The sequence below is a fragment of the Scomber japonicus genome, chromosome 17 (genome assembly GCF_027409825.1).
Source record: "Scomber japonicus isolate fScoJap1 chromosome 17, fScoJap1.pri, whole genome shotgun sequence".
NCBI classification, from domain to species: domain Eukaryota; kingdom Metazoa; phylum Chordata; class Actinopteri; order Scombriformes; family Scombridae; genus Scomber; species Scomber japonicus.
In genome coordinates, this window is record NC_070594.1 from 7,517,590 (window position 1) to 7,541,124 (window position 23,535).

The window sequence follows — 23,535 nt, forward strand, 5'->3', positions numbered from 1 at the left end:
GAATAGCGTCAGAAAGTCAACCCACTCTCCACATTTCCATTGCTACCGTTTTGATACTTCATGGTACACAAACAAATAGCATCTCATATGAAAGCTAAGACCCTGGCGAGTTCAACAGTACCACTATTATTGCGCTAAAAACTCAGTGAACCAGCAGCATACAAAGGTAAACAACCACTTATTTACAGCGACTAACAGATATTCTGTTTTACCTTCGAAGTTTTGTGATGAAAAGTTGTACTTGAGAGCAAAAAACGCTGGTTTTAGTAAGTCCAACACAGCCGTGTTTGTTTACAACTCCATTTCACCCAGTGCCAGCCTACAGTAGCTGCGCCGGAACAACAGACAACCCTGGCAACCCGCAGTTCCGGCCGCTAAATGGCTGGTACTGTGTACACAGAACGTGTCAGAACGTCATTGTCGAACCCGTCAAAAAATTTTAAAAATATTAATTCAGACTAAATATTTTTTTTTATGGAAAAGCAATACTTTCATTCTGTACCCCTCAAAACGCCCCGTGGCTGCATTATTTTTAAAAAAATATAGCTTTTAATAAATATTCTACATATTCAACCTTTAATTATTGTTTCAGGTTGATGTTTTTCTCCACTTTAAGACTTTAACGAAGTAGAAATAGCGTTCTTCTGCAATTTTAGACGATGATAGGAGGAACAGAAAGACTAATCCTACATATTAATAACACCAACTGTATCAGGCATTAAAGCTCTTTATTAACCCTCCTGTTGTCCTCGAGTCAAGGAAGGAAGGAAGGAAGGGAAGAAGGAGGAAGGAAAGAAGGGAGGGAAGAAGGAAGGGAAGAAAGGAAAGAAGGGAGGAAGAAGGAAAGAACGGGAGGGAGGAAGGAAGGGGAAGGAGGAAGAAGGAAAGAACAGGAGGGAGGGAGGAAAGGAAAAAGGAAGGGAGGGAGGAAAGAAGGAAGGAGGGAGAGAGGGAGGGAGAAAGGAAAAGAGGAAGGTCCCCTAAAGAAAGAGACAAGGAGGGAGGGAGGAAAGGAAAGATGGAACAGTCAAAACAGATGGGGTCAATTTGACCCGGGAGGACGACAGGAAGTGTTGGGCTGATGAGAAACACATTAGCAACAATAAGATGCCGGTTTGCAGAGATTTAAGAAAATATGACAACCTCTTAAACTGTAGGAGAGTCAAAAATATGGCATAAAAAAGCCTTTAATTCATTTAGCTGCACACTGACAACACATGAAAGAAAAATCACATCACAGGACGTTCTTATTTTTTCTTATTCAACAATTTATTGCTCATAACTGTTCAAAAACAAACTTTACAGACATTAAAATCGGACAGTAAACACAACATCAGACTCACTGAACATCAGCGAATCTAACACGTAAACACAGCGGCATTAAACATAAAATAAAGACGTTTTATACGGGTTAATACTCAGTGAACATTTAATAGAATATAACAAACGATCGTCTGCATATATAACGACAGGAACACAAACACAACAAACGTCACTGAATCTGCCGCACAAAACATTTCAAAAATACTGACTAGTGCATTTAAATAACCACAGAAGAAGAGAAGGCACATGTGATCAAGTACTGGTACTGATTGTCATTTAAAAAATAATAATAATAAGAATTTAATAATGACAGTCCAACTGCCAGTTAGAATAAGAACAGTCCAACTGCCAGTTAGAATAAGAACAGTCCAACTGCCAGTTAGAATAATGACAGTCCAACTGCCAGTTTGAATAAGAATAGTCCAACTGCCAGTTAGAATAAGAACAGTCCAACTGCCAGTTAGAATAATAAAACACAAGACAACAAATAACACTTGAAAAATAAAATAAAATAAAATGAATCCTCCCAAAAGAAAACAAACTATATTGGTTTAAAATGATGAAAACAGCTGTAAGAAAATCTGTATTTTTCACCAAAGTTTGGTTTTAACTTTAAACATGTGACTAGTGGCGACTCCTAGTGGTAGATATTAAAATTGACACTCTAGTACGAGTCAACAATTACCAAAAAAAAACAAAAAACAACCCAAAACAATAAATATTCTGGCAATTAAAATAATAAAATGCACAAAAAATAAAATTGAAAAAAAGGGTTAAAGTATCCTCCCAAAATAAAACCTATTGTTATTGGTTTAAAATGATGAAAACAGTGGCGACTCCTAGTGGTAGAAACTAAAACAGACGCTCTGGTACGAGTCAACAATTGCCTTTAAAAAAAAGCAATAAATAGGCTGGGATTGAACGGGTTGACGATACCACGAAATGTTTTCTGGGTACCTTGGGGTTTGACGAGGGTTTGGTAACATAAAGCCATGTTTAAAGTACTGCATCAACTTGACACCGGAGGTACGCTGTTACCTCAACGCTGTGCAATTCACCACCAAAACACTAGGGGGCGTGAGGTTCCTGATAGTCGTTGATTGGCGACAGAGAGGGAAAGAGTGTTGTTGGAAGTCAGAGATGATTGACGTAGACCAACAAATGCTTTTATTGCAAAATGACGAAACTCCAACACTTTAAAAAATGCCAGTATGACAAGAGGGGGAAACTGGAAGAGCCAAAATGTCAGAAATTACACGTAGTGACCAGGCGAGGAGTTCCGGTCCTCTGAAACGAGGCCAACGCGGAAGTAACTTAGAACTGTATTCTAGCAAAAGGCCACCAGGGGGCGACTGTTTTGGTGTCAAAAGGACTTCCGTCTCTATACAAGTCAATGGAGAATTCACCAACTTCTCACTTGATTTCTAACCTCAGTAAACGTTTTCAAAATGTGTTTATGGTCTCAATCGCTAGTTTAACGCCTTCTTCAATGCAGTATGATGTTCATTTGGGACATTTTGGCCTCCCTGATTTTATATTTGACGATAAAGCAGGGCATGCATTAGGGCGTGGCTACGTCCTGATTGACAGGTTGATTGCCCAATGTCCTCGAGATCCGACCCTCGCAACCTCCCCGCTCCCCCCATGGCCCCGCCTCATGCCCATATGAGTAGAATCCATGTTTTTATTTTTCCCAGCATGCACCTGAAATTTTCAAGATGGTGCTGCCTAGATTCGAAACTATCGGCTTCCGAGCAGCAGTCCACAAACCAATGGGTGACGTCACGGATGTTACGTCCATTTCTTTTATACAGTCTATGGTAGTTACAGTTTTTTACGGCGAGTTGACGCAGAGCTTTAAACTTGGCTTTAAAAAGATACTGTTCTAATCTACTCATCCCCAACTCTGATTGTCTCATTCTTCTTCAGCAATCTTTTTAATGGCATCTGAATTATCACATAATAAAAAACTGTACACGTTGTGGCTTTATGAGTAAAAAATATATTACCACAAATATATATCTGAATAGTTTTTGCAGCATTAAATGACAGAGTTTTTTTAGTAAGGCACTAACACTGAAAAGGTTCTAGTTTAAAACCTTCAGATCAGATCAGACTCAAACTAAATATATTTATCTAAAGCTATAAAAACACGTTCAGTGCAGTTTGACTTTTATATAATCAGACGTTCCTGTATTCACTCTTTAAAGCTTGAAAGTCTTTTTTTTTTTAAATGAAGATAAAAGCTGAAGATTCATCGTTTGATGTTAGTTAAATACAAAAAGATGCAGTTTAAAAAGTTTGTTATTTTTATGGCTGGTACAGTAGAAAGCTGTCAGTGTCAGTAGACTCTACAAACACATTGTCATATTTAGAGCTGCAACTATTAATCCAAATATTCTGATAGCTGATTAATCATTTCTGTCATTTTTCAAGCACAAATGTTAAAAAATATATCACAGATTCTAGCTTCTCAAATGTGAATATTTTACAATTTATTTAGTCTGTGTGACAGTAAACTGAATATATTTAATATCTCACATCACCTGTGAGTTATTAGATAAAACTGATAATTAAAAAAATAATTAGTTTATTGCAGCTCTGTTCTTTCCTCCAAGATAACACTTTAAATTGATTTTTTTTTTTTTTTTAAATCCACAAAAACTTTTCTTTCAGTTAGACCTACTCGCCCTATTATAGTTTATCTTCTGTGCACAAATTATGATTAAAACCCTAAAATCTTCTTTCTCTCGCTGCTCCGTGTGAACAACTTCTGCTTTCTGTAGATTTTAAAGCTGTAACGTTGCCAACTAGTAAATTAATCGCCAACTATTTTGATAATTCATCTTTTTAAAGAGAAAAACAAACAAACCACCAAATATTCAGATTCCAGCTTTTAAAATGTGAATATCTTATGGTTTATTTATTCCTCTGTGGCAGTAAACTGAATATATTTGATTTGAGAGCAGACACATTAAATCAATAATGACAATAATTAGTTAGTTGCAGCTGTAGCATATTTAAGCCTGAGTATTTGATCAAGTATTTAACGGCAAAGTTTAATACCTGATAGAAACAGTTTGATTTAATGCTGAGCTCCACGTGTGATCTGAAGCTGAGGACGGACGGTTCGACCACACGGGAGACTCCTTTCCTTTTTCTTTCTTTGTTGTTTTTTTATGTTTTCTGTTAATAATAAAATAAAATAAATGTTTCCTGATCTGAACTTCAGAACAGAAAAAATCTCCGAGCAGGGACGGATCTGAACCCTCCTGTTGTCCTCCAGTCAATTTGACCCGTGAGGACGACAGAAATGATATACAGTTGAATTTAAATGAAGCATACTGACCATAATTTCTCCAAAAATATGTGTAAAACTTGTGGTAATAAGTTGGAATGAAGTTAGCTAAGAAGGTCTAACACAGAATTGGGTGATTATAAAGCATAAAATATAAATTAACAGTTGCATGGTCAATGGGAAGACAACAGGAGGGTTAAACTTTACTTTTGGTGCATTCAAAGACAGTCCGACATCTGAAAACTGATCAGCTGTCGACACACTTCAGGTGCATTCAAAGACAGTCTGACATCTGAAAACTGATCAGCTGTCGACACACTTCAGGTGCATTCAAAGACAGTCTGACATCTGAAAACTGATCAGCTGTCGACACACTTCCAAAATGAAAGTTGTAAAAAAAGAAAGAAACAACCAAAAAACTACTAAACTGAGCACAGAGTTTCTATAAATGTGTAAATCCACATTATTCATCTGACATTCAGAATAATGAGTTTTATGTAAACCAACAGAGACTGATGAGGAAAAAAACTGTAACTGTGATCCCGAAAACTAAACTAAAGTAGCTGTGATGGATTCTCTCTGCTCATTTTCACTGAAATTGAAGAAAAAGTGAAACTAAAAACCAACAGATGATTTATATTTAACAGATCTGCAGCTGGAGCAACATTTTCTTATTATATCACCGTTGCAATGGTTGACGGAGGAATTATCCCCTTTACAACGTTGCCTTCTTTTTAAAAAATGAGTGAATCGTGACCCTTAAAACTGGTTTAAATAGTTTCTGTTGAACATGTGATGGGATGTTTTGCTGCAGAAACAATGCGACAGCGCGTTGCTCGTTAAATCTGGTTATAACTCCACTGAGACGCCAGTGTTCGACATTCAATGAGTCTTACAATCACATCAGGAGAAAGAAAATCCTTGTGTCTCCAAATGTTCGCCTGTCGAGTTCAGATGTCACTTAAACACACTTGAACACATCAAGTTATCTGGAAGTCTGTGTAATGACTGATTGAGCTGCTTTAAGCAATTTATCAAACAACTGAAGAACATAAACTTCAATAATATGATGAATATGAATATTTATGTCTGTGTGCATGTGTGTGTGGAGGTGGATGGGCTTGAGTGGGGTGGGTTTGGGGGCTGGGAGGAGGGTGGCTTTGGGCTTTTGGAGTGGATTGGGAATGAAAAGTGCTGGAAGTTTCCTTTCTGTAAAATCCTGATTTAAGCAGATCGTCGTTGAGCTTCAGGAGCTACAAACATTTTAATTTGGATCTTTTTAGTTTTTGCTCCAAATAAAAAAAAAAAAGATGGACGGAGTGGAAGAGGTTAAAAAACTGTAAAATAAAAACCTCCTCTCAGTTCTCCTCACGAGCTCGAGGATCTAAACTTATCTGAGACCTTCAGTTGGGTCTTGCTTCGCCCCCCCTCAGCACTGCGTCTCCTTGGTGTCGATCTGATGCTGCCGCTGCAGTCTGAACAGCTGCGCCTTCTCACTGCGACCCGTCACGCTGTTCTCCGTCAGGTCCTCGAAGGAGCGCGGAGCCAAGCCGCCCGGCCGGCTGAACGCCTCCTCCAGCGCCTCCTCGTCCAGGTGCGAGTCCAAGCTGGGGTCTTCTTCGATGGTGGCCATGCGGGGGCTGTCCAGGGGGGCGCGGCCGTTAGTGGGGAAGGGCTCGGAGACGGAGACGGGAGGCGTGCTGGTCTGTTGGGGGCTGGACGGCTGGAAGCGGAGAGCGGCGGAGGTGGTGGAGAAGTTCGGAGGTTTGAAGATACGAACGGATGCAGACTCCAGGCTGCTCAGGAGCTCGGCATTCTGGGAAAAAAACAGCACAGTTAAAAAGGAGCAGACCGACATTTTTCTTTCTTTTATTGTTTTTCCTTCTCCGCTTAGTTTGGTTTTGTCCTGTTTTGATTATTTTATCCTCTGTACTTCTTACTATTTTTATTATTTATATTTATATATGTATATTAATAATAAAGACAAAGAGAGGCAGTGAATCTTCCCACTGAAGAAACTGGAACAAGAATGTTCTGTGAGTCAACTTAACGATAAAATCACATTTCTCAGCTCTGATTTTATCTCTTTAAACTTGTGCTTGGTGGTGCATTCAAGAACAATCTGGAAAATAAACAACAACCTATCATGCAGAAGTCCAACATACATGAAGGTTGTGAAGGAACTCTGTATGATAGAAACATTAACCCCTTTTCCACCAAACTGGAGCTGGAGCTGGTTCGGAGCCAGAGCCTGACTAAGCACTGGTTCTTTGCTTTTCCACCACCAAAGCTCCAGCCCCGAGCCTCAGAACGGGAGCCAGAGCAAGCACCAACTCTTTGCTGGTTTAAAGCAAGAACCGATTACGTCAGCGGGCTGGGGGCGGGGCTAACGTTTATTAGCCGGCTAGCGGGGCTAATGTTTATTAGCCGGCTAGCGGGGCATTTACAGAGGGTTAAAGATTTGTTGATTAAAAGTAATATTTTTATCTTTTTTTTTGCCAGAGCTGTCGTCTTCTTCTTTTCTTCTTCTTCTTCTTCGTTTCCAGCAGGCTAGATGTCTTGCGCCATGTTGCTGCCTCTCACTGGTGAATCATGGAAGTGCTTCAAAGGCGCGCGCTGGCTATGTTATACAGTGACGTAAGTGTGGCTCCTTACCGGTGGAAAAGCAACTGACTCACATTTCTGCAGCATGCTCTCAGAAACGTTTCTCGCTCACAGCTGCAAACCAACAACATGACAACAACGCGTAACTCTGACCTCTGAAACTAAACTACGTCGACTGTGATGGATTTTTCTCTCTTAAATGTTCTCTGTTCGAGCTGATTTCCACAGAAATGAAGTGAAACTAACGTCTGATTATTTATATTTAACAGCCTAAAATCTGATAAAAACCCAACAGATCTGCTGCTTATGAATGTGACGTGAGGAACATATTTATTATATTCATATATAAACTTACGCTGGGGAAGAAGAGAGACTTGGTGGTCTGTTCGTACTGTTTATCCAGCTTCTTGTCCTGAAAGTAAACAAAAGAAAAGTGAGAAAAAACTTCAACTGAGACACATTTAGTTCACATTTACTGGACTCTGAATTACTGAACATAATAAAAACTAATAAATAATGTGAGTATAGATGTTCAGGTGTGATCTGGATGTTTAGTTGTTTAAAATGAGTTCATGTTTTTGGGGCAAACAGGTTATTTTGTAGAATAAATCAGCTTTTTTTCTGATTTTTCTGCTGCTTCAGAGAGTTTTCCACCCACACTGATGCATAAAAAAATAACACAATAGCTATATGATTAATATATATATTAATACACATTGTGCTCATTTATTTAAAACATTTATATATTTTTATATAAAATTGTGCAAAATCAGCAGCTACTGTGCAAAATAATCATTAAAAAGATGGAAGGAAGGAAGGAAGGAAGGAAGGAAGGAAGGAATGGACAGATGGAAGGAAGGAAGGAAGGGACAGAAGGAAGGAAGGAAGGAAGGAAGGAAGGAAAAAAGGACAGATGGAAGGAAGGAAGGAAGGAAGGGACCGATGGATGAAAGGAAGGAAGGACAGAAGGGACAGATGGAAAGGAGGAAGGAAGGAAGGAAGGAAGGAAGGAAGGAAGGAAGGGACAGATGGAAGAAAGGAAGGAATGAAGGAAGGACGGAAGGGACAGATGGAAGAAAGGAAGGACGGAAGGGACAGATGGAAGGAAGGAAGGAAGGAAGGAAGGAAGGGACAGACGGAAGGAAGGAAGGAAGGAACGGACAGATGGAAGGAAGGAAGGAAGGAAGGAAGGCAGCTTCTGTGCAAAATAATCTGGAACAAACTGCGAGACATAATGTTGAAATTGCTAATTTTTCACAGTAACTAGACGTTTTATTACAGTAAAGTTATAATAAGTCAATCATTCATAGTTTAATATGTTTGACCGTCTCCTGATTCAGAGCATTATAAAAGCCTGAGACTCACCACGCAGTGAACCAGGATGCCGAAAGGAACCCAGAACAGCAGCGAGAACGCCACCACCGAGCCCACGATGTTATCAGCCAGGAACTTCCCGAACGTGTTGATGTCAAGCTTGTCGATGAAATCCCACAAACGCTCGACCACGTCCTGAACCTGCTTCATGCATTTACCCTGCGGAGAAGATCAGAGCGGAGGAGATCAGAGCGGAGGAGATCACAGTGGAGGAGATCACAGCGGAGAAGATCACAGCGGAGATCAGAGCCGACAGCACGGAAACAGTTACACTTACAAACAAACGCCAGACGCTACTGAGCATGTGCAGAAATGCTTTTATTTACAGCTTCAGTAGCTTTTTTGTTTGTTCCCACTCGCCCCACTGACCCCGTCTGTTTTGACTGTTCCTTCCTTCCTTCCTTCCTTCCTTCCTTCCTTCTTTCCACCGTCCTCCCTTCCTTCCTTCCTCCTTTCCTTCCTTCTTCCTCCCTTCCTCCCTTCTTCCTCCCTCCCTTCCTTCCTCCCTCCCTCCCTCCCTTCCTTCCTCCCTCCCTCCTTTCCTTCCTTCTTCCTCCCTTCCTTTCTTTCCTTCCTTCTTTCCTCCATCCTCCCTTCCTTCCTTCCTTCCTCCTTTCCTTCCTTCTTTCCTCCGTCCTCCCTTCCTTCCTTTCCTTTCTCCCTCCTTTCCTTCCTTCTTCCTCCCTTCCTTTCTTCCTTCCACCTTTCCTTCCTTCTTCCCTTCCTTTCCTTCCTTCTTTCCTCCGTCCTCCCTTCCTTCCTTCCTCCTTCTTCGCTTCCTTTCTTCCTTCCTCCTTCCCTTCTTCCCTTCCTTTCTTCCTTCCTCCTTTCCTTCCTTCTTCCTCCCTCCCTCCCTCCCTCCTTTCCTTCCTTCTTCCTCCCTTCCTTTCTTCCTTCCACCTTTCCTTCCTTCTTCCCTTCCTCCTACCTTCCTTCCTTTCTTCCTCTCTCCTTTCCTTCCTTCTTCCTCCCTTCCTTTATTCCTCCCTCCTTTCCTTCCTTCCTTCCTCCCTTCCTTTCTTCCTTCCTTCCTTCCGACTCATAATGATTTTGTTTCAGCTCCTCTAACACAAATACAGACTACGTGATTTCTGACAGCAGTAGCTTCAAATTCCTCTTAGGGAACATTTTTTTGTGAATGAAACTCGCCCACAAACTCAGGAATGTTAATCTCCTCATGAAGAGGTGACGTTCAGACTGAAACCAGAGATTGTGACATAAAGAGAGTTTGTTGGATCAGACTCGTACAAGGAGAGGTCAGAGATATTTAGGAGGCAAAGTATTAATAAATGATCTTACTGCTCCGTCACAGAAGCCCACAGTGCACGGTTTGCCTTTACGCAGGAACAGGAAGTGACCCGTGTTGTCCTGGTAGGGAGCGCAGACGCCGTTGCTGTTCCGACAGCAAACTTTACAGGACGAGTTTGTGTCTGTAGAGAAGAAGAAAGAGGATTTACTGGAGCTGATACAAACTGTGAGCAGAGTTAAACATCCACCATGAAGCAAAGATGATAAAAAGACTGAATTTATAAAGCTGTTGAGCTGCGTTTGGGAGTAGAAAAGAAGGAAGGAAGGAAGGAAGAAAAGAAGGAAGGAGGGAAGAAAAGAGGGAAGGAAGGAAGGAAGAAAGAAAACAAGGAAGGAAGAAAGAAAAGAAGGAAGGAAGGAAGGAAAGGAGGAAGGGCAGAAAGAACGAGGAAAGGAAGGAGGAAAAGAAGGAATGAAGGAAGGAAGAAAGAAAGTAAAGAAGGAAGGAAGGAAGGAAGGAAGGAAGAGAGAAAGGAAGGAAGGAAGGAAGGAAGGAAGGAAGGAAGGAAGAAAGATAAGAAGGAAGGAAGGAAGAAAGAAAGAAAAGAAGGAAGGAAGGAAGGAAGGAAGGAGGAAAGGAAGGAAAGAAGGAATGAAGGAAGGAAGAAAGAAAGAAAAGAAGGAAGGAAGGGAGGAAGGAAGGAAGGAATGACAGAAGGAAGGAGGAAAGAAAATAGGGAAGGAAGGAAGGACAAAAGGAAGGAGGAAAGAAAAGAGGGAAGGAAGGAAGGAAGGACGGAAGGAAGGACGGAAGGAAGAAAGAAAACAAGGAAGGAAGGAAGGGAGAAAGAAAAGAAGGAAGAAGGAAGGGAGAAAGAAAAAAAGGAAGGAAGGAAGGGCAGAAGGAAGGAAGGAAGGAAAGAAGGAAGAAAGGAGGAAAGAAAAGAGCAGCTGATACAAACTGTGACCAGTAAAACATCCACAATGAAGCAAAGATGATAAAAACACTGCATTTATAAAGTTGAGGTGCGTTCAGGGAGTCGGGGCATCTGAGCGTCGTACCGTTGCAGGCACACGGCTGCAGCTTGAGGACGGCCTGACAGAAAGGAATACACTCTCCGTTCAGACACTCTCCGCTGTCCAAGCACACCGTCTTATCTCGGGCGTTCTCCGGAGACGGGCACTCACTGCTGACGCCTGTCAAACACAAAACACACAAAGACCCCGTCCTCAAATCTGGTGGTGACGCTTTATTTAAGGGTCTTTAATCATTTCTGAGAAAGAAGGAAGGAGGAAGAAGGAAAGGAGGGAGGAAGGAGGAAGGAAGGAGGGAAGGACAGGAGGGAGGAAAGAAGGAAGGAGGGAAGGAAGAAGGAATGAAAGGAGGAAAGAAGGAAGGAGGGAAGAAGGAAGGAAAGGAGGGAGGAAGGAGGAAGGAAGGAAAGGAAGGAGGGAAGGAAGAAAGAAGGAAAGGAAGGAGGAAAGAAGGAAGGAGGGAAGGAGGATAGAAGGAAGGAGGGAAGAAGGAAAGGAGGGAAGAAGGGAGGAAAGAAGGAAGGAGGGAAGGAAGAAGGAAGGAAAGGAGGGAGGAAGGAAGGAGGAAAGAAGGAAGGAGGGAAGAAAGAAGGAAGGAAAGGAGGGAAAGGAGGAAAGAAGGAAGTGGAAAGTTTCCTGAATGAACATGTAATGTGAAACTACTTTTAGCAGTTTTTATTCATTATTAATTCATCATTAAAAACTTTATTCTCTAAACATGTAAAACCTTCTATTTTTGTAGTTTTATTCTAATAATTTATCTTCAGTACTTTCTGTGTAATTTCTACCAGATTTCATTATTTTTTTCAAACTTCAGAGGAAATTATACTGAACTTAAAGAGTTATCCAGCTAATGAAATAATCAAACGTATGAGCTGTGACCTTTGACCCCAGTGAGCTGACCTGTGCAGTAGGAGTGTCCTTTACAGGTGGCGTTGATCGGCTCCTGGCAGACTTCACCTACGGCCTCGAACTGGCAGTTTTTACAGCACGCGCTGTTTCTGTCACTGAGCGGAGAGGAAGAGAGAAATCATGTCGTTAAGAGATTTAAATCTTTAAAGTGTCACAGAGTGAAATAAACATTAGGATGGAAGGAAGGAAGGAAAGAAGGAAGGAAGGGATGAAGAAAGGAAGGAAGGAAGGAAGGAAGGAAGGAAGGAAGAAAAGAGGGAAGACAGGAAGAAAGGAAAAAAGGACAGATGGAATGGAGGAAGGAAGGAAAGAAGGAAGGATGGATGGATGGATGGATGGATGGAAGGAAGGAAGGAATGAAGGATGGATGGATGGATGGAAGGAAGGAAGGATGGAATGAAGGAAAGAAGGAAGGAAGAAAAGAGAGAAAAAAGGAAGGAAGGAAGGAAAGGACAGATGGAAGGAAGGAAGGAAGGAAGGAAGGAAGGAAGGAAGGGCAGATGGAAGGAGGAAAGAAGGATGGATGGAAAGGAGGAAGGAAGGAAGGAAGGAAGGAAGGAAGGAAGGATGGATGGAAGGAAGGAAGGAAAAAAGGAAAGAAGGACAGATGGAAAGGAGGAGAGAAGGAAGGAAGGAAGGAAGCATGGCTGCAGCAGTTAGGTGCGTGGTCTCTTCTGACCTGCACTGAGCTCTGAGTTTGAGCTTGCAGGTGTCGGTGCAGCAGGGGTCGGAGTGCATGTGCAGCAGACCCGGGTCGCACTCCTCTCCTTGCTCCACCCGAGAGTTCCCGCACACGTTGGTGTTCCTCTCCTTGAAGCACGACGCCGCCTTCGACCGCAGACGCTTCACGATGGAGCGCTTACTGCAGTTAGAGAAGACCTGCAGACACACAGCGAACATTTAGTATTATTATTATTATATTATTATTATTATTATTATTATTTTATTATTATTATTTTATTATTATTAATATTTTATTTTTATTATTATTATTTTATTATTATTATTATTTTATTTATTTTTTTATTATTATTATTATTATTTTATTTCTATTATTATTATTATTATTATTATTATTATTATTTTTAATTATTTTTAATTATTATTATTATTATTATTATTATTATATTATTATAATTTTATTATTATTATTATTATTATTTTTTTTTTAAATTATTATTATTATTATCTTCAAACTGGACTTTACATTAAATTCAGCCTTGAAATTAATTTTTACTGCTAATATCATGTTTAATTTTTGCTCTTATATATTTAATATGCGTCATTTCTTGGTCCACAGCATGGTGTAAATTAATTTTATATTGTTAAGTTTTATTATTATTTTGCTTATTTTATCATCAATCTCTTTAACTAGCTTTTCTATCCGTCACTTTCACACTAAAACACTACTGAACTTCTTCTAAAATATTATATTTTACTTGATTTTATATCTTGTATTTACTATTTTTTAACTACTTTTACTATTTGTACTATTTTAAAGTATTGCTATAGTTAATCTACATTTTATATTACATTGTTTTTAATTGCTTCCTCTTTCTTTTTAGTTCTTTTTTTAGCATTGCTTTATATTCCTTTTGTCCCCTTACATTTAATATCTTGGTCTATATCATGGTGTAAATGTGTTATTATTTTCCTTATTTCATTATCTATTATTACCTTTGGGTCTTTTTATTCTTCTCTGTTGTGTTTTTGGAAGCAAACCCTAAGACATATAATCTTCATATGCTGCATACTTGGCTAATAAACAGTAAAAACTCGACACATGAGCAGAAATCAGGAGGCAGCACCTTGTTATTGACGTGGTCTCCGCTCACAGCGATGGGGTACATGACGTATTTGCCTCCTTGGTCCTCTCGTGGAGCGCAGTACGGGATGTTGTCGGGGTCGTGTTCTGCCCCGAAGTTATGGCCGAGCTCGTGAGTCGTCACCAGGTCGGCTTCCTGTGGAGACAGCGACCAAATATTCACAATTTTATACAGTTTTTCTTTCACTGAGGATGAATTCAGGTGTTGTTTTGATTCAAATATCATCTTAGGTTTTTATTGTTGATGCTTTATATTGTTCAATTGTTCTGATTTTAACATTTAAACACAGATCCTCCGAAGAACACAACATAATATAGACGGGAAAGTGCCGTTAACTCTCCTGCTGTCCTCAAGTCAAGGAAGGAAGGGAGGGAAGGAGGGAAGGAAAGGAAGGGAGGAAAGGAAGGAGGAAGGAAGGAAGTAAGGAAGGAAGGAAGTAAGGAAGGAAGGAAGGATGGGAGGAAGGAATAAGGATGGAAAGGAGGGAGGGATGAAAGAGGGAAAGAAGGAAGGAAGGAAAGGAAGGAGAAATAAGGAAGGAGGAAGGATGGAGGAAGGAAGAAGGAAGGAAAGGAGGGAGGAAGGAAGGAAGGAAGGAAAGGAAGGAGAAAGAAGGACGGGAAGGAGGGAGGAAAGAAGGATGGAAGGAAGGTAGGGGGAGGAAAGAAAGAGAAGGAGGGAGAGAGGAAAGGAGGGAGGGAGGAAGGAAGGACAGACAGAAGGAAGGAAAGAAAGAGGGAAGGAAGGAAGGAAGGAAGGAAGGAAGGACAGATAGAAGGAAGGAAGGAAGGAAGGAAGGAAGGAAGGAAGGAAGGAAGAGTCTCCTTTTTGTTATAAACTCTTAATGAGCTGCTGAGTTTCTTTATCCAAATAAAAGCCTTCACACCTTAGTGAGGATGGAAGGACGGAAGGGAGGAAGGAAGGAAAGGAGCACACCTTAGTGAGGAAGGAAGGACGGAAGGGAGGAAGGAAGGAAAGGAGCACACCTTAGTGAGGAAGGAAGGACGGAAGGGAGGAAGGAAGGAAAGGAGCACACCTTAGTGAGGAAGGAAGGACGGAAGGGAGGAAGGGAGGAAGGAAGGAAAGGAGCACACCTTAGTGAGGATGGTCTTCCCGTAGTTCTTAGTGCTGGTCAGACCCGTGTTGAGGTAGATCATTCCTTGTTCGTTAGAAGATGACGGACACCCTGAAGGAACAAACAAACACTTTAATAACAAACACTTTGATTAAAACTACAATGAAACTTATAGGAGTCATCTCTTCAAATCCATCTACGATAAGAAAGTAATAAAACCCGACACACATCCTCCACTCAGAACATTTTTCTTTATCTTTTTTATCTTTGTATCTTTTTACCTTGACCCATTTTAACCCATATTTACTTCTCTTCCTTCCTTCCTTCCTTCCTTCCTGTCTTCTTTTCCTTCCTTCCTTCCTTCTTTCTTGTCTTCTTTTCCTTCCTTCCTTCCTTCTTGTCTTCTTCCTTCCTTCCTTCCTTCCTCTCCTTCCCTTCTTCCTTCCTTCCTTCCTTTCTTTCTTTACTCCTCCCTTTCTTCCATCTATCTTTCCCTCCTTCCTGTCTTCTTTTCCTTCCTACTTTCCTTCCTTTCCTTCATCTATCTTTCCTTCATTCCTGTCTTCTTTTCCTTCCTTCCTTCCATCCATCTGTCCTTCCTTCCTTCCCTCCTTCCTGTCTTCTTTTCCTTCCTTCCTTTCCTTTCTTCCATCTGTCCTTCCTCCCTTTCCTCCATCTTTCCTTCCTTTCCTCCATCTGTCCTTCCTGTCTTCTTTTCCTTCCTTCCTTCCTTTCCTTTCCTCCATCTGTCCTTCCTTCCTTCCTGTCTTCTTTTCCTTTCTTCCATCTATCATTGCTTCCTTCCTGTCTTCTTTTCTTTCCTTCCTTCCTTCCTTTCTTCCTCCCTTTCCTCCACCTTTCCTTCCTAATCTAATCTAACCAGGGTGATTGTTTTCAAAATGCTCTCCAGGACTCACCTTTGGAGCAGAGCCCTCCGGGGATGTCGGGTTTGGACGGAGCGACGTAGGCCAGACCCAGAGTCCCTTCATCAAAGTCCTGGTAGGTGAAGAGATGAGCCAGACACACGGTGGAGGCGTTGGACGCGATGTCAACGCTGAACTGCTGCAAGAGACACGAAGCAAGAAATCCAACAGTCAGGATTCAAAGATATAAGAGGAAGCGTGGTGATGATGTCACCTTTTTTAAAACATCACACACTATGTTTGTGGTAAAGCACTCCTTTTCTTTCCTTTCCTTTCCTTCCTTCCTTCCTTCCTTCCGTCCTTCCTTTCCTCATCTATCTTTCCTTCCTCCCTGTCTTCTTTTCCTTCCTTCCTTTCCTCCATCTTTCCTTCCCTCTTTCCTTTCTTCTATCTATCTTTCCTTCCTTCCTGTCTTCTTTTCCTTCCTTCCTTTCCTCCATCTTTCCTTCCCTCTTTCCTTTCTTCTATCTATCTTTCCTTCCTTCCTGTCTTCTTTTCCTTCCTTTCCTCCATCTTTCCTTCCCTCTTTCCTTTCTTCTATCTTTCCTTCCTTCCTGTCTTCTTTTCCTTCCTTCCCTCCTTCCTCCCTTCCTTCCTGTCTTCCTTTTCTTCCTTCCCTCCTTCCTCCCTGTCTTCTTTTCTTTCCTTCCCCTTCCTTCCTTCATGTCTTCTTTTACTTCCTTCCCTCCTTCCTCCCATCTTTCCTTCGTTCGTTCCTTCCTTCCTCCCTTTCCTCCATCTTTCCTTCCTTCCTTCCTTTCCTCCATCTTTCCTTCCTTCCCTCCATCTTTCCTTCCATCCATCTTTCCTTCCTTCCTTTCTTCCATCCATCTTTCCTTCCTTTCTTCCTCCCTTTCCTCCATCTTTCCTTCCTTTCTTTCCTCCTTCCTTGCTTCCCTCCATCTTTCCTTCCTTAAAATGGGAAAGTTTTACTTAAAAATTAACGTAGAAAATGCTTTTATGTTTAGTTTTTTTTAAAGCTTATTTAACTTCCAGTAGCAGCAAACATTTGAACAGGTGTTTTTTACCTCCAGCAGTTTCTTCACATCCCAAACGTCTCTGTTCTCCGCTGGACTTCCTTTCATGTTAAAATGACTTTTTCCTGGATCGACGTGGGTCGGAGCTTTCTCGATGATGATCTGAGAGCACAAACACAGCAGCACAGTTTACATTTACTCCACCGCCTGTTTAATAAACACTTTATTCATACAGGAAACAGTTCTGACTGATTAAAGGACATTTATATAATCATAAGACAGTGTTACATCATTTAAACTCATCACTTTAAGGTTCCCTGTGGAGTATCTGACCTCTAGTAGCACTACAGAGAAGAGTTTTATGTTTTGCACTCAGGTAATGTGAGATACAGTCCTGCAAGTGGTTTCACATTATTCTACTGAACCGGCTGTAATGTACCGAGAAGAAAACTGTAAAATACTAAACATGAATCTAAATAATGCAGGATTTAAAATATTTAATCAACTTTAGGAAGGAGGGAGTAAAGGAAAAAAGGCAGGGAGGAAGGAAGGAAGGAGAGAGAGAGGAAGGAATGGCATAAGGAAGAAAGGGGGATGGAGAAAGGAAGGTAGGAAGGTAGGAAGGAAGGGAGGAAAGGAAAGGAAAGGAAAGGAAAGGAAAGAAGGAAGGGAGGATGGAAGGACAGAGGAAAGAAGGAAGGAAGGAAGGAAGGTAGGAGGGAGAGAGGAAAGAAGGAAAGAAGAAAGGGGGATGGAGGAAGGAAAGAAGGAAGGGAGGAAAGAGAGAAGAAGGAAAGAAAGAGAGAAGGAGAGAGGAAGGACAGATGGAAGGAAGGAAGGAAGGAAGGAAGGAAGGAAGGAAAGAAGGAACAGTCAAAGCAGACGGGTCAATTTGACCCGGGAGGACGACAGGAAGGTTAAAAGAAAACTTCACAGGGGAACCTTTAAAGCTCTCGATTCAGATTTCCTCAAAACAAATCAGAAATATTAAATTATGAAGCTGAAAAATGTTTGCTGCATCTCTCAGTTTGGTTCATGCAGAATTCTGTAAAACCCTTAAAACTAGAATAGAATAAATGAAATCCCTAACAAGGTAATTCATCTTTTTTGTTTCTTTGTTTCTAAAGCATTTATAAAGGACAGCATTAAATATGTACAGCTCACATTATCCAAAGAAAGGTCTGTCACAAAAGCAATGTGATTTTTTTTCCTGGGCCACCTCCAGAAAATGCTCAAATATTAATGATAGATACTTTTTTTTTGTTTTTTTTTTAAGATGTTTTTTGGGGCTTTTTGCCTTTAATGGGCAGACAAGTAGAGAGAGACAGGAAACTAGAGGCAGAGAAGGGGGAATGACATGCAGGATAGGACCGCTCGGCACAGGATTTGAACCGGGGTCACCTGCTAGATACTTCTCACTCTGCAGCACAGAAGCTTTTACAACAAATCGAAACTATAATCCGACTCATGTTAATATAACTCTGCAAACTGATGCTTCTTTTCCCATCATGCTCCTCACCTGCTGGATCTGGACGCCGTAACCCGAGAACTCATCGTCCCACGAAGTGTTTCTGTAGATGTCGTCCACGCGGTCGATCAGCTCGATCTGGAAACACAACAATCGGGAAGGTTAACGTCGCTTTGTGTGGAGAGGTTAAAATCTGGAGGTGTGGGTGATTAAAAGTCAGAGAAGTCAGACACCAGGTAGTTGAGGGTGGTGCTCTCCTCCTTTCGGCCCATGTGTTCGAAGAAGCGATGGTCGGCCACCAGCAGCAGAGGACAGGTGTTCTTCTTGTGGTCGTGTAGCTGACGTTTCTCTCTGATCACAGGCTCTGATCAGGTAACATACATTATTATAAAAGTTAAAACACATCCTGGTTCCAGTTTCTCTAATGTCTCAGATTGTCTTCTTTCAGTTTTATATCATTGTGAACTGAATAACTTTGAAGTTTTGTACCAGTCGGACTCATTTCAACTATTTTTGTGACATTTTATAGATTATGTGATTCAATGATTGAGTGAAAAGAAGCTCTGTGAGGTTTTATTCAAGCACAGAAAAAATAAACTGGCAACTATTTTGATAACCAATTAACCATTTGTGAGGCTTTTCTGTCATACATAATGATAAACTGAGCATCTTTTGGTTGTATAGACTGTTGGACGGACAATAAAGCAGGGTATGCATTAGAGCGTGGCTACGTCCTGATTGACAGGTTGATTGACCAATGTCCTCGAGATCCAGCCCTCGCAACCATAGCAACCTCCCCGCTCCGCCCATGGCCCCGCCTCATGCCCATATAAGTCGTATCAGTGTTTTTATTTTTCCCAGCATGCACCTGAAATTTTCAAGATGGCGCTGCCTAGATTTGAAACTATTGGCTTCCGAGCAGCAGTCCACAAACCAATGGGTGACGTCACGGATGTTACGTCCATTTCTTTTATACAGACTATGGTTTTTACAGAAGTGTAGCCCCCGTCCTCCAATCCCACCCATCTTTGCATTAATATACTGTTATATAATCATTATATCAGTGGTATGAACTTTAAGTGACAATAATATCGTTTATCGTGATTATTTCTGAGACAATATATTGTCCAACTAAAGTAATTATCGTGACAGATGTCACGTTCTGACTGACCTTCTCCCTCTCGGCCCTCCGACATCATCGCTGACGCCGCTCTGATGTCATCAGGTAGGATGGAGTTGGGGTCGGAGCTCACGTAGCCGCAGACGGACGGCTGGTGCAGGCGGCTGAGGTTCCTGATGTCCTCCGAGCGGTAGATCAGCAGACGACCATCGGGGGGCGTCGGCGTGAACCTCCACAGAGGCTGAAGAGAGAGAAGAGAGAGTACAGCGGCTCATGTAAGGGTTTTATTTTTAATGTTTCAATCAAACGTTACAGATTGATGATCAGTGTTTTGTATTTTACCTCGATGTTGTACTCCGTCTCGTCTGTCAGGATGTGAGCAGAGAACTCGTTGTCGTCGATGTGAGCGTGAACACGAGAGTTTTCCTCACCTGAAAGAATTAAAGGATTAATCTGCTGTTTTTCTATATTCCTCTTATTGTCAAAAAAACCCCCCCAAATAACTACATGTTAGTGCATCTCTCAATCATTTCCTCTCAGCTGTGAGCCAACTGGTTCCCACTGAATCAATCATCTGCATAAATACCAGGCGGGGAGTTCTGGTCCTCTGAAATGAGGCCAACGCGGAAGTAACTTAGAGCTGCATTCTAGCAAAAGTCCACCAGGGGGCGACCGTCTCTATACAAGTCAATGGAGAATTCACCAACTTCTCACTTGATTTCTAACCTCAGTAAACGTTTTCAAAATGTGTTTATGGTCTCAATCGCTAGTTTAAAGCCTTCTTCAATGCAGTATGATGTTCATTTGGGACATTTTGGCCTCCCTGATTTTATATGTGACGATAAAGCAGGGTATGCATTAGTGCGTGGCTACGTCCTGATTGACAGGTTGATTGACCAATGTCCTTGAGATCCAGCCCTCGCAACCATAGCAACCTCCCCGCTCCGCCCATGACCCCGCCTCATGCCCATATAAGTAGAATCCGTGTTTTTATTTTTCCCAGCATGCACCTGATATTTTCAAGATGACGCTGCCTAGATTTGAAACTATTGGCTTCCGAGCAGCAGTCCACAAACCAATGGATGACGTCACGGATGTTACGTCCATTTTTTTTAATACAGTCTATGGTAAATACGGATATTACATATTTCTGTCAGAGGGAAAATATTGCTAATGTACTGCAAGGTTGATGTGAAACTATCAACACAATATCCATCCATCTATCAGAGAAGTATGTACAAAATCAGTTTTACCAATAACGTGTCCGATGAAGTAGTTGTGTCTGTTGACCGGGTACGTCTGCTCCTGGCCGTCCTCGTCTACGATCACGGCCCTGAAGTCCTCCGTGAACAGCTCATCGTTGGTCCTCAAGTAAAGTCTGAAGTGTCTGCAAGCCAAAAAAAAGAAAGAATACTGGTTTTAAGACTTGAAATTGTACGAGTCAAACAGACACTGAACTGTACGAAGTGTGATGTCTGAACCTCTGCAGGGCGTCGAAGGTGAGCAGCTTCTCTACGTGAGTTTGAGTCTGGACGTCGCGTCGGTGGACAGAGTGAGTCTGCAGGCTGGAGAGAGGCAGCACGTCGAAGTCGTCCAGCATCGACCTGAGAGAGCCTGAAGAAGAGATTTTAATTCATTCTGTGAGTCTCATTGAGATTGATGGACAGATATTTGATATTTGCCGCTTTTAGCTTCTAAAACATGACGATTTCTTGCTTTTCTTTGTCATCATGTCAGTAATCTAGGGATGTGAGATATGACGATATTAGATCATGAATGATTAAAATGTAATGATGCTAGCTAGTGTGATGTCAGCTCTATCAACGCTGCAACACAACATCGACTGTTTGCTATTCGGCTGCGAAATCACTTTGGTTTTTACTGTTTTACTGCAAATATCCATTTCAAACACGTCCAAATACCTGCTCTTGTTTATTTAAGGTAAGGGTAAACTTTATTGATGCCCCTAGGGGGAAATTCAATATTGACAAATGGTAAACAAAAACTATATAGGCTACAATAAATAACCTCTAAAATCTGCAATGTTCCTGGGATTAAACAGCAGGGAAAGCCTCAGTCTTATTTGTGTTTTCATGTAATTTTATGTGAGTCTTTAATGTTTTTATGTTGTTTGTGATCCCATACCAACCTAAAACACATTTCTGTCATTACGTGATAAACAATAATGATTTTTAAACCTTGAGCAGTGTTCAGTAAACCAACATCACCCACCCTTACTAGTAATCTGATTATGTTTTTAGACATTCAGTCAAAGAAAACGAGAAATTTTGAAGACGTCAACTTTGACTTTGAAGACAATCATTTTGCACAATTTCCTCACATTTCACAGACCAAACAATTAGAATAGAATAAAGAATAAAGAAAGAAAAGTAAAGAGGGATAGGTGGAGGAGCGGGAAAAGAGGAGAAGAATACAGATTAATAAAGGAAATAGTCATCAGGATATTCAATAAAGAAAATAATCATTAGTTGAAGCACTAAATAAGAGTAAAATCAAATTAACTTGACTTAGTGTCTCTATGTCTTTCAAACGTCATACTTTTTGATGCAATATCACACTTAATTTTGAGATACATTGATATGAGTATCTGATAGGTATCTCTCATAATCTTAACACAAGAAATCAAAGTTTAATATATATTTTACTTTAGCCACTAACTTTGACTTTAAATATAAAATATTTTACCTACTTATATCATAATATTAACATTTTTTTCCCTCTCTTTTATTTTGGCAGGACATGGCTTCCATACCTTCCATACATCCTACATACATTTTTTCATCTCTCTTTTATTTTGGTAGAACATGGCTTCCATACCTCCTACATACTTTTCACATTTGCTTTATTTAGACATATCTATGGCTTTAATAAGAATTAAAACCAGGTTAAAAACACTTACTGTAATCATGTTGTTGTGTGTCTGCAGGCGGATGAACAGCTGCTTCTAGTAAAACGATGAAAACAGAAAATAAAAGCAGCTCCTGTCTCATGTTTGATGGATGAACTGAACGGAAGAAAGAAAAAGAAGAAAAGGTCGCTGCTAAACCTCTCAACGCATCAGACTTTTAACACTTTAAAAAAAGTTTAGATGTAAAACTAGATAATTTAGAGAGACATGTGAAGTTATAGCGGAGTTAATCTCGTCCAGTTGAAGTCTTTGTTTTGTTTTAGAAAGTGGCAGAAAGACGCCTCCAGTGTGAAACCAGGAAGACGAACAGCTGAAGAGTGAAGTTAGCAGCGACGGGGGAGCGGAAGTAGAGCTGGATTCCTACAAAATAAGAGGAAACGTTTTTAACCCTCCTGTTGTCTTCCTGTCATTGAATTAGATTTGTGTCAGAAATTATGATAAAGCAAAACTTTTTAAAACATCAAACAAAAATGATAATCTGAGAGAAAATTTAAAAAATCATCCAAGCAAAAAAAAAAGAAGTAATCTCAAAATTAAAACGTTTTTATTTGCAAACTAATCATGTAAACTGTTGGTCTTTTTCTATTTTTATAACATTTTCTTTTGTTTACAGTTCTCTCTTTTTCTTTCTCACTGCTCTCTCCTTTGCGCTCCTTGATTTTACATAATTTATTTGCAATTTATACGTTTTTTTTTTTACTTTTACTTTTACTTTTTTTGTTGTTGCTTGGATGATTTTTATTCTCTCTCAGTTTATTTCCCTTCATGAAACATTTTCAAGTTGTTTTTCATGCAGTTATACTCAGGCACATTATAAATCTCTATTAATTTGATTTTTAATGTAGTATTTTCAGTCCAGGAGTCTCTTTTATGTCCCAGTTTTCTCTTTTAATCCCAACTTCCGGTTTTGTTCTGACTGTGTGGAGCTTGACTCTGCTGATTCAAACACGCTTCAATCCAAAAAAGCTCCGACATTTAAAAAGAAAGTCAGAAATTTGACGCGATTTTTTACAGTGTTATGTGTAAAAAGGTGTTAAAGCTGCACAAATAAACACATAAACTGAATGAAATAAAAGCAAAACATGTCCGTGGTCCATCTTATGTAAGAGAATAACAGAGAGACATCTGGACTGGTCTATTTATAACATCTGATCTCATCCAAATCCGCTTTTACTGCGAGATATACACTGAATATACACTGAATATACAGCTGAATATGTACTGACTATATACTGATTATACAGTTGAATATACACTGGATATACACTGAATATATACTGGATATACAGCTGAATATATAGTGAATATACACTGGATATACACTGACTATATACTGATTATACAGCTGAATATGTACTGAATATATACTGGATATACACTGAATATATACTAAAAATATACAGAAAATACACTCAATATACAC

General features: G+C 40.5%; 1 protein-coding gene across 1 annotated transcript; it reads right to left on the minus strand.

The window, feature by feature from the left end:
- Nucleotides 1-5,916: 5,916 nt before the first annotated feature.
- On the minus strand, nt 5,917-22,283 carry adam17b (ADAM metallopeptidase domain 17b). Its single transcript, XM_053336899.1, has 18 exons — nt 22,104-22,283; nt 20,665-20,797; nt 20,437-20,570; nt 19,526-19,614; nt 19,235-19,424; nt 18,297-18,427; nt 18,115-18,201; nt 16,647-16,757; nt 15,613-15,757; nt 14,715-14,806; nt 13,603-13,755; nt 12,474-12,673; nt 11,786-11,889; nt 10,910-11,044; nt 9,899-10,029; nt 8,591-8,758; nt 7,581-7,637; nt 5,917-6,437 (listed from the first exon to the last, which is right to left on the minus strand). The coding sequence occupies exons 1-18, from the start codon at nt 22,192-22,194 to the stop codon at nt 6,051-6,053; spliced, it is 2,538 nt and encodes an 845-aa protein (XP_053192874.1). The 5' UTR covers nt 22,195-22,283; the 3' UTR covers nt 5,917-6,050.
- Nucleotides 22,284-23,535: the final 1,252 nt, after the last annotated feature.

Coding starts and splice junctions, on each gene's coding strand:
- adam17b (XM_053336899.1), bottom strand. CDS start 22,194: ATGAGACAGGAGCTGCTTTTATTTTCTGTTTTCATCGTTTTACTAGAA. Junction 19,425..19,525: donor AGACGGAGTACAACATCGAG/GTAAAATACAAA, acceptor CTCTCTCTTCAG/CCTCTGTGGAGGTTCACGCC. Junction 8,759..9,898: donor TGGGCTTCTGTGACGGAGCA/GTAAGATCATTT, acceptor TCTTCTCCGCAG/GGTAAATGCATGAAGCAGGT.